General features: G+C 32.1%; 1 protein-coding gene across 2 annotated transcripts in view; it reads right to left on the reverse strand.

Annotated features, from left to right (window-relative positions):
- Window positions 1-10,508, reverse strand: part of si:ch211-129c21.1 (uncharacterized protein LOC563087 homolog) — a 24,364-nt gene extending 13,856 nt beyond the window's left edge. The window contains exons 1-5 of one of the 2 annotated variants that reach the window (XM_056447265.1): window positions 10,421-10,508; window positions 2,842-3,123; window positions 1,022-1,167; window positions 846-908; window positions 671-769 (exon numbers count right to left, since the gene is read on the reverse strand). In XM_056447265.1, coding sequence (XP_056303240.1) covers window positions 671-769; window positions 846-908; window positions 1,022-1,167; window positions 2,842-2,947 — 414 coding nt within the window. In that variant the 5' untranslated portion in view covers window positions 2,948-3,123; window positions 10,421-10,508. Of the gene's footprint in view, window positions 1-670; window positions 770-845; window positions 909-1,021; window positions 1,168-2,841; window positions 3,153-10,420 lie in introns of both variants that reach the window. The other variant, XM_056447266.1, reaches the window with a different exon arrangement.
- Window positions 10,509-11,707: the final 1,199 nt, after the last annotated feature.

Genomic DNA, 11,707 nt, shown 5'->3' on the forward strand with positions numbered 1-11,707 from the left:
TAAAACAAATAAGACTTTCTCTAGAAGAAAAAATTGTATAGGAAATACTGTGAAAATTTCTTTGCTCTGTTAAACATCATTTGGGAAATATTTAAAAAAGAAGAAAAATTCAAAGGGGGTTTTAATAATTCTGATTCAACTGTATAGGTTCTAAACATGACTAAATACAATTACTCTACGCACTGGCTGCCAGATATGCGTGGAAGTCCCACAACCTGATAGACAGTAGATAAACTCTGTATATTGCGTGTGTGTGTGAAATGTGTGTATTACTGCATGTTTCCCTATTGTCTACCACAGTAACCCTGTGTGTGTGTTTATACGTTAAACACTGTGGTTTCACATGTTCTTATGTCCTACATTGTTTATTTAAGTTTAATTCATTATTATATTTTGTTTCTATTCTTTGTTTTTTATATTTTATTGTTGTTATAGTTTTATATTTGTCCACATATTTCAAGCATATTTCAGCCATGCCAATAAAACAATTTTGATTGGAATTGAATTGATAGAGATAGATAGATGGAGAGATAGATAGATGGAGAAATAGATAGAGATAGATGGATAGATAGATAAAGATAGATAGATAGAAAGAGAGATAGATAGATATAGAGAGAGACAGACAGACAGACAGACAGACAGATAGATAATACACCACATCATCACTTACTATATAATCACAGGTGGGGCTAAAGGCGTTTGTTCCACAAATGTACATCACGCTGTCATTCATCTGATGCAGCATCCGTACATAGTTATGACAGTCGATCTGAAAAGCCAATTGATCAGATGTCATTATACAGAAAAAAACATTGATGTGACTGTATTCATGAGTTTTTACTCACGTCAGGATGTTTTCCTTTAGAGGTGCACTCCTTTTGTTTCTCCTCAGTAACTTTCCAAAGCACCTGAAGGGTGGAGAGAAATCAATACAGACTCTGTTAGACATTGCTGTTTCAAGAATGCATTCATTGTTGCTTTTTATTGTTGAGAGATAAAGGAAAGGAAGTCAAAGAGCCACCTTGGATCTGGAGATGGAGATGTCATTGATGTCAAGGGCAAAAACGGCTTCTCTTGCCCCCAAAACCAGCAAACCCAGATCCCCCCTGATCAGCATGGTGGAGTAATTCCAGATGCCTTGCTCTTTGAATAAGATTGCATGGTTATCTGAGGACAAACACAAACAGAGTAATTACACTGTAAAATTCTGGGTTCCAAACAATTCCTTCATGCTGTCCCAACACAAATCGATTAAGTTAACTTAATTGTTTTTACAAATTTATGTGAATTAAAGAAAAAAAAAAACCTCAAGAATTGTGTTGCTTCAGCTCATATTAAATGAGTAGTTTGAACAAGAAGGAAAAATCTTTGTTTGAGTACTATATAACGAATAACGACCAATTTTCTGTGTATCACTGAAAAATTTTGGCTGAAAATGATGCGAACATCTAAATATAACACAATGCAATAATGCAAAATGTTGATTTTCAAGAGAAAATGGAGTAAAAGGGATGTTTGAAGACAACACGCATGACGATAACTGCTGATTTCCATCATAAGAAATATTAATGGAAATTTCTTTCTGCCTGCTCGATTTGTATCATGGTTCTGTGGTCACGGTTTTCGAGTATTGGGCATAACCGATTTTAAGGTTTACTGCGCGTTGGAAAAGTCAAGGTTTTAAAACTGCTTAAATGTTCTGTTACACTGTTTCTATGGTCAATGCAAGTTTTAGTTTTTAAGTGTTTTTAGGACTATTTTATTTAGTTTTTTAGTGCAACAGTATCTCCAAATCAAAAGCTACTGGTCAGCCCATGATTCAGTAAACATGAAAAAAATAAAATAAATAATAATAATAATAATAATAATAATAATAATAATAATAATAATAATAATAATAATAATAATAATAATAATTCGCTTATACATCAACATCCAATCATGCTATGGACCTGAACAGTGCAGTGGCTCACTTTATATCCAAAGAAAAGAAAGTAAAGCATAGGACTCAGAACCGATTTCTGGAGGGTCGCAGAGTTTTGTTCCAACTCTAATGGCTCATTCAGACTAGCAGCGACTTTGTAGCGGCTTATCGCTCTGGGTGGCGACCTGCTGCAAACGCAGGTCTGTGTAAGTATATACAGCACGAATAAAACCGGCCTCTGAGCGAGCAGATAGAGGATCACGTGAGCTCTACTGGTCCTCCTATTGGCTGTCGCTCAAGAAAGTTGCTCCTCATTTGCATAAAGTTGAAGGATTCTCAACTTTGTCGCGTCTCTCACCACGCCTACCTGGTCGCCAACAGTCGCTGTCGCTCGTGTTGACGGAGGTCGCCAGAAGTCGTTGACTCTCCGTTGAAATAAATGGTCGCTTGTAGTGTGAATGAAACTTAAACACAGCTGATCCAACTAATCAAGGTGCTTAAGACTACTAGAGACTATTAAGCAGGTGTGAGTTGGAGGTGTTTGGAGCTAAACTATGCAGAGCTGCGGCCCTCCAGGAATCGAGTTTGAGACCACTGATGTAAAGAATCTAAAAGCAAAAGAAATCTGTGTTTTTGAAATTAATGAATATAGCAGAAGTCAATGACTTATTTGATTTATTTAGCCTGACATGATTACCGATCCAGAATATTATGAATGTTTCTTAAATAAAATACATTGAGTTCAATGGGTAGAAAAGGTTGCTTTTTACCCAGACATTTAAAAATAACCTATTTTAGAGCAGTGATCATAATACAGTGATATTTGTATACAAGGTTATCATAGTGTCAGAATCTTATTAGATATATGATTTAGTTCACATTGTAAAACATGTGAAGTGAACAATACACACGCTTACCTTCATACTGAATGGTTTTTCGGGCAATAATATCCAGACTGCTCGATCCAGCAAAGACAAATGCCAATACGCCATGAAGAACAATGAAAAACAACAGAGGAGACATGGCCCTGTTCCTCACTGAGCCAAAAAAAAGAAACTACAAAAAATTGTGTACTTTAGTAAAGAAAATGAGCTTTTAAGTCATGTTCTTCCAGCAGGCTGGGTTATGTAGGTGTCCGTATCCAATATACATGTGTACTGCTTGAGTATTTTGGTGGGAAAAGGTGGAAATCCATGATGCTGGAGGCAGAAAGACGGCAAATCAAAATCTGTGGAATACATTTTTTTTAAAATGTTATAAACTTATATTTTTTAATTCTGACTTCTATGAAGGTCAAATGAACCCTAATTTTATTCACCAAAGTTCAACAAAAATCTGACTTAAATATAAAAAAGGTTAACAATAAACCTTTAACATAACACCTTTACATAAAACAAATTAGCATACTGAATAAATGTTTTTTAAACTACTAATCTTTTTTTGCTTTTAAAAAGCCAGCATAAAACACTACTGCTGCAACCTTTTATTTTAAATGTATTAATTAACAATTTTGTTTTTACCATTTTCAAACAGCATGTCACTTTAAAATGGCAAGACCATGTGTAAATTTGTGCTAAAGTATATACTGACAAATATTTAGTCTATCGACAGAGTGTACATTTCCTCAGGTAACAGCATCTGCCAAATGCATATTAAATGTAAATACCCAAAGGCAGTATTTAAAACTTGCCATATCAAAATATATGTATTATTACAATAACACATATTATTATGACATTTATTTATTCATTATTACTTTATTTAATTGTTTTTATTTAGATTACATTTATTTATTTACATTATTTAAAAATCATAATTTCTTCTTGTAATTTGTGTAGGTTTTGTATTTTCCTGTTTGTTTTGGTATTGGTAGTATTGGTAATATTAATTTTATTATTATTATTATTATTATTATTATTATTATTATTATTATTATCATCACCATCATCATCATCATCATAAATCATTACTTTACAGGCATCTGTAACAAAACCTTTCAACTTTAGAAATTAAACGTGTTATTTTGACCAATTATCTTTTTCCAAAAAAAAAACCCCAAAAAACTCAAAAATCACAATTTTTCTTTAAAATTTGGACAAAATGTCATCTGACACTTATAATAAAACAAACAAAAATATTTTATTCAAATCCATATACCCAGACCCAGAGAAACCCCTAATTTTCAAGTGGTCTCTTTATTTTTTCCACAGCTGCATTTTCTCTAATACGCGTCAAATTAATCCGCAAGGGTTAAAATGGGATCAGTTTCAAAGACGTGCGTTTGTTTGATCCTTCTTCCCAAACATGAGGATTCACCTGAAGGCCTGTTCCTGCATGACGTTCACTGAAGCATGGCATAAACTAGAGTGCGACAACAGAAAACTAAATCCTCCACTTTAGCTCATCCCTCAGTAAACACCTCGACTCAAAGCTGCTTTACCTAAACAGCACCTCGCTACACTGGACTTCAGGAACATCAGGAACTCAGCACTGACTCACTGCTATTGCTGACAGATCACAGAAATAATAATAATCTGCTGAAAACAGGAAACAATGCTCCGTCTCCCACTCAGATTTGGATTGATGCAAGTTTGGGCTTAAAGCAAGACACTAAAGGTGAACAGGATGTAAAAAATGTTTATTAAATTATCAACACTTTGACAGTTGATTGATTGATTACATTAAGAATTACAGACATTTTACTCAAATGTTTTGTTAAAATATGCAAACGATGCAATAATTAATTAAATGTGCTATTTCTAGCACAAAAAAATATGAGCAATACATTACTTCAGGTTAAAAAACTTGTGTGTGTGTATATATATATATATAGACATCAAACATGTCGCAGACATCAAAATCAGACATCGCAGACATCAAAACGCAGACATCAAATCAATATATATATATATATATATATATATATATATATATATATATATATATATATATATATATATATATATATATATATATATATATATATATATATATATATATATATATATATATATATATATATATATATATATTGATTTGATGTCTGCGCACTAACCACTAGGTTATTGGCGCCGACCGAGTGAAAGTTATTTTTTGAAGGTGATTTTGTGAATTTCTTTTTAATTACTCCATAATTCAGACATTAAATACATTTTTACAATTATTTGCAGAATTAATTGTTGTATATAATCAGGACAATTATGTATACTATGAACATATCACTCTTTTAAGATCTCCAAAATACAGATATGAACAAAACTGAAGTTTGGTGTTTGTAAGTTTTGCTGAAGTCGAAACTTATGACGCAATGTAGGATAAAAAAAACTGAATATAAAAGTCTGTGTGCATATAGCCCATTCATATTTGGAATTACTATATAAATATATTTTTGTTAACTTTAAAAAGATTTACTTTAGATATTTATTTACTTTTTTTTTCATATTTTGAGTTTACCCTAAAACTTGTATGCACTATTGTGATTAGGATGACAGATCTACCTGACAATAAGGACCATCAGTCAACTGCTGTGTACATGATTACGGTTATATTATTTATTTACTTTATTGTACATAAAAACCAGTAGGGCTGCACAATTTATCATTTCAGCATCAATATCGCAATGTGTGTTCGCAATAGTCACATTGCAGGATATGCAATGTTCAGTTGGGATTGTAGTTGATCAACAATTGATAATACATGAATATTGTGGAGTCATTGCAAAGTATAACCATAACAGAGTCAAACTTTATCAATTGTATGCATTTTAAAGGCATTTCAGGAGAGTGTAAAGCATTTGGAGACGATAACATACAACATTAGTAACTTTGATGAAGAATAATTTTACTGAATTATTAATAGAATGAGGAATATACAGTTGATTTTGACACTTTCTTATTCCATTTCCTTTGCTGAATACTGTTTGGCTCTCCAGAAATCATAAAGCACTCTTTTTTTTGTTTTTTTATTTCATTATTTTGCTCTATTGTAATTATTCCTGCTTGCAATTTGTTTATTATTTTATACATGATGCACACCCTTATAAAATCACCCCAATCAATATAAATTAATAATTTTTTCCCCCAAATAGTGCTAAGCAAGCCATCCTGAGAAATAATATTCATTCATATTGCAATATTTAAATCGCAGAAAAACAAAATATGGCAATGTCAGATTTTTCCAAATGTCATGCAGCCCTATACACCAGTACATTTGAATGACAATAAAGTCTGTCAAAGTCAAAAGATTCACTTCACTAAAAGATGGAAACTGTCTACAGATAAAGTCTGACAAACTTTAAACTGTTTTTTTTTATTGTGGATGTTTTCTTTACATTAGACTGAAAAAAAAAAACGAAGACAAACCAAGAAGTCCCAAATTTGAAAATGGAAAAAAGTGTTTTGTTTTTCTTTGTCTATAGTAGTATCTGGTCTTAAAAAGTGAGGCAGGCTCAGACATGTGTGGATTGGGGTGCGAGGAATGAGGATACCTGAAATTGTTGATGCTCGAGGGTGAAAACACAGAGTTTGTGTGCTTGCGTGAGGCCGTGTGATATAATTCACAGCCTTTGACATGTTTGAAATGTTTACATTCTGTCGAGACGCTCCTGACCGCACGCTCCACTGACAGTTTAACTGAACACTGAAACCTTATGATCAAGAAATAATAGCCTGAAAGTGTCGAATATTTCTGATTTGAAAGAACATTACTTAAGAAATCTTTTTTCCCCCAATATTGCCTAAAAAAGTTACATATGGTTAAATATATGATACATTATTTTATCATGTTTTAAAATAATACATTTAGTAAATAAATATAAATTAATCCAAATAATAATTGTCTAAAATTATTAATACCATTTTAGTAATAAAATATTAAATATTATTATTAAAATAACATTTTTATAATTATTTTAAAGATTTCTTGCAGAGTTTGAGTTAACAAATTAAAACTTTTCATGCCTTTTTATTTTATTTTATTACTTATAACACATATACATAAAATACCAACTGATCATTATTATTGCTTTCTAACTGACATAACTGTAAAGATATACATTTTTAAATAAAAAAATAAACATTTTATTCATTTTTTTATGTCAAAATATATATTATTTAGGTTGCAAATACGTGTCGAAGTGCTTTTATAATAAACGAATAGACAGATATAATCTATAACAAATAGATTTAAATAAATTACGGGAATAGTAAAAAAAGCATGAGGTATTTTTTACATATGTAAATAACAATTACAAAATAATACATTTTAAAACAATAAATCAAATACTTTACCCTTTACTGATTTATTTATTCAAAAAAACTATATTTAATTAATAAGATTTAAATTTGATTTAATTAATGCAATTATCTGTAGATGTAACTGTATAACTGTCTTCATTTTATTTTTCTGTGGCACTAACAACGTTTATAGGAAAAAAAAAAAAAACAACCTAAAGCAGGAAGTGATATCAGTCATAGGTCATCGAATGACCCTCACCATGACACATTGCTGCCATTACAAACATTAACGCTAATCACTATCCACTCAGCGTTAATATCTCTAAAGTGTCATGCAATCATTTCAGAAAAACAAATCTACAACCGGTAGTTCCAGCTTCGGGTATAAATAGAGGCTTTTTAACTCGAACTGTAAGATAATGTTTCCTGAGTATTGGAACAGTTCAGGTTAAACGAACACTAAATATGTGATTCATTAACCTGCAGCTTTTCCAAAGACACTTCATGTGTCACTCACCTTGCGCAACACTTTTACGTTGGAACAAAAAAAAAGAAAACACACCCACCCGGTTTATGGGGTTAGGCTTTTGTTCGTTCAGGTCGCTAATACAACTAACTGTGAACGTTGAATGTGGCACTTATAATCTAAAGGTTAAAGCGCTTTGATAAACAATAACAAAGAAATGCTATTGTGCTTGCTACTACAGGCTTTGTTTTGCACACAAGGCGCTAAAATATTGTATTTATAGCCTAAAAGAATGAGATGCATCACTTAAAGACTTGTTGGGTGTGAAAACAGCAACATTCCCTACTGGCGTTCAGGCAAGTCGGAGCAGGACTTGAGGAGCTGTTGAGGTTATCGCAGTGTTTTATTATGAGCGATGTGTCACTTACAGTGGCCCTGAAAAGAGTATTTGAGATATTATGTCACACTTAAAATGTGTGAATTTTTAGTGTGTCAGCAATTTAAATATGAGAGAGATGCTAATCTGGTGCGGTTCAGATGATGTGTGTAGGTAATTAAAAAAAAAAGCTATTTAAAAGGATAGTTTACCCATCATTAATCATTAACTCATCCTTCAAACCTGTTTGAGTTTCTTTCTCCTGTCGGACACAAAGGAAGATAAACTGAAGAATGTTGGAAAAAACATCCACGGACTACTAGTATTTTTTGTTGTTGTTGCTACCATGTACATCAACAGCTTTTTGTTTACCAACATCATTCATTTTGCTTCGGCTTAGTCCGTTTATTCATCAGGGGTCACCACAGCGGAACCCCTGCATATCCAGCTTATGAATTACGCAGCGGATGCACTTCCAGCTGCAACCCAGTACTAAGAAACACCCATACACTCTCACATGCACACACACTCATACACTATGGCTTATTTAGTTTATTCAATTCACCTATAGCGCAAGTCTTTGGACTCTGGGGGAAACCAGAGCACCTGGAGAAAACATGCAAACTCTACACAGAAATGCCCACTGACCCAGCCGGGTCTCAAACTAGTGATCTTGTTGCTATGATGCGACAGTGCTAACCACTAAGCCACCGTGTCACCCCGTTTATCAACATTGTTCAGAATATCTTCTTTTTTTTTGTTCAATAGAGGAACAACATAAAAAAGATGAGGAAACATAAAACTTTAGGTGAACTATCCTTTTAAGAGGAAGTAAACCTCTTAAAATATTTTTATTTATTTCCTAAATGTACATTTGACAATTGCACACTGAAAACAAACAAACAAACAAACAAACAAAAAAAAAAGGATTTCTGCTAAACTGTTGTAAAAATTAATTTGGGCTGAATTCAAACAAACTAAATAAATGTAGTAATGTTTAACTTAACTTGTTTGTCTAAAATCAACCCAAATAAATTGTTTACAACCGCTTAACTTAAAAGAAATCTGAGTAAATCCAACGAATCACCTTTGAGTCATTTTTTAAGTGCAACGTTTTAACCCTTTAACAGCCGGGTCTTCCAAATGGTAGACCATATTTTGACTGTTTTAAATATTGACTGTTAAAGTCATTTAAAAAATGATTGCTTTAATTAATGGTTTACACACACAGCATTGTTGGCTTACAAAAAAAACAAAAAAAACAAAACAAAACAAACAAACATAATCCTGTTGCTTTACTACACTTGATTTTGGTTTTATTGTTAAAAAAACCCCAATAAAATAGGATAATAAATGAGAATCTTAAATATTTTATGGAATACTTCAATAAATAAAGATGATTTAGTATTCAAAAATGTTTATTTTGATTATGCTGTTAAATAAATTAGTCTTACACTTCATAATTTGTTAGATTTTTCATAGTACATGTATTAATTACGGTATTTTTTCCATAAACCAACATATCAACCATTTGGTAGAGGCGGATATTTTAAAAATGATGGGATGTGTTGAAAAAAAAATGTTAAAGAAAAATTTTAATGCATCTGAAGTAAATGTAACTTGATTTAAGAATGTTTGTGGTGAACAGAAATTCTGACTGATGTAAAATTGGTTTCATGTTCGCACATTCAGACATTCTCCCTAATAATATAATTTCAGAAAAGTATTATTTGCTAATTACAAAGAGGGAAATCATATTAGCAGCCAATGACTATCAAAGAACAACATGGTTTCTCATTTAAATAGTGCTAATGTTGTTTGGAAGTCATACTTACATGTGATTTCAGACCTAACATTCAAATTAGCATTGTAAACAATATAGGGACTGTTGAAATGAACAAATGTGCGACAAACTAACTTTACCTCAATGAAATTGTGAGGAGTTTAGCTTTAAGTTGTGAAAGGGTAAATTAGGACTCACAATATTACAATAAAACAAATCCTGTCAATTGCTTTTGATTAGCAAGGACGAGTTTCATAATAAGTTAACATAAACAAACAATAAATAAAAAAGTGTGCTAAAATGAATTATACATCGAATATATTATACGCGAGAAAATAAGAAACCGTTTTTATTGTGGAAACATTGTATATAGTGTACATTACACTAAATGTCTATTTGGTTATCATTCCTCATTTTGACAGCTTCTTCAACAATATCGTTAGGTTACATTCATATTTACATTTATTAAGTAAACTGATATCAAACTAAAGCATAATGCACATGGATTCTCCGTAACCCCTGAACACACAAGCTAATACACCTTTTGAATGACTAGTACCCAACAAAGACTTCCATTTCTCATAATATGGTTAAACCAATATTATCACTCGCAGAAAAAATATATAAATCAACTCACCTGAGATGTCAGAAAGGCTCTTGAGGAAATGTTCCTCGTGAAACTGTTTTCTGTCAGCGTGTCTCATACAGCGTTAACTGGCGCTACGTAGAAATGAGTAAAGTGCGTGCGCGTAACCCAAACCACACCTGAATGAAAGCGTGTGACGTCAAGTGCTACCCACGAATCACCTGTCAGCTACATGATGGCTGTGAGATATATGTAGGTTTCTTTCTCTTTTTAAAACATGGTTTACTTTGACACCTTTTGTGCTTTTATCGTTTTTTTCTTTGATACTGTGATAATATATGACTGAATAGCCTATATGAATATATACTAATATATAAGACTTTTTGAATGTCTATAAATGTTTAATTAACATCAGGAAGTGGTGAATTTAATAGTATTCAGGAATTAGACAATTTCAGCCAATAAGAAGAGCGTGTGGGCACTGTAGAGCTCTTTTTTCTGCAAAAACATTTACAAGTACACGATGAAATAATTATTACAATTAAACAGTTTAAATATTATTCAATCACAATACATACTTACTGCCACATGCATTCTTTATTATGAAATGGACTTGATTGTTAACACAGAGTTCACAGTTTGAACGTTCATTGTCCTGTAAATCATTTTCAAAATCTGATGTAAATTAGGCTATTCATTGTATGTCAACAAACTATTTTCATATTGTGAAAAACTGTTATTTTGAATCCATTAATTATTAATGTGTCTTTATTGAATTATTTAATGGTTATTATTAATTACATGTAATAGCAGTTCTAAAACATTCACAGTATTTCTTTTAAAAACCTAAAAAAAACTGCATCAATGGACTTACATTTTTCCTCTTGACAGGACACACAGACATGAATATTCAAAAATGATTCTTTAAAAAGCTCTCAAAACAAATTGAATATACAATTATTCTAGCACTCACTAATACTAATGTGGACTAATATCTAATGACAGCTATAGTTTTAGTACTCGTTGCATACATTCATTCATTTATTTTCCTTCGGCTTAGTCTCTTTTTCAGAGATCGCCACAGCGGAATGAACCACTGACTATTCCAGCATATGTTTTACGCACCCAGTACTGGGAAGCACATGTACCCACTCATTCATACACACACTCATAAACTACGGCCAATTTAGTTTATACAATTCACTTATAGCGCATGTCTTTAGACTGTGGGGGAATCCGGAGCATCTGGAGAAAACCCAGGCAAACACAGGGAGAACATGCAAACTCCACACAGAAATGCCAACAGGCCCAGCCAGGACTCGAACCAGCAACCTTCTT

This window comes from Danio aesculapii, chromosome 22 (assembly GCF_903798145.1).
Source record: "Danio aesculapii chromosome 22, fDanAes4.1, whole genome shotgun sequence".
NCBI classification, from domain to species: Eukaryota; Metazoa; Chordata; class Actinopteri; order Cypriniformes; family Danionidae; genus Danio; species Danio aesculapii.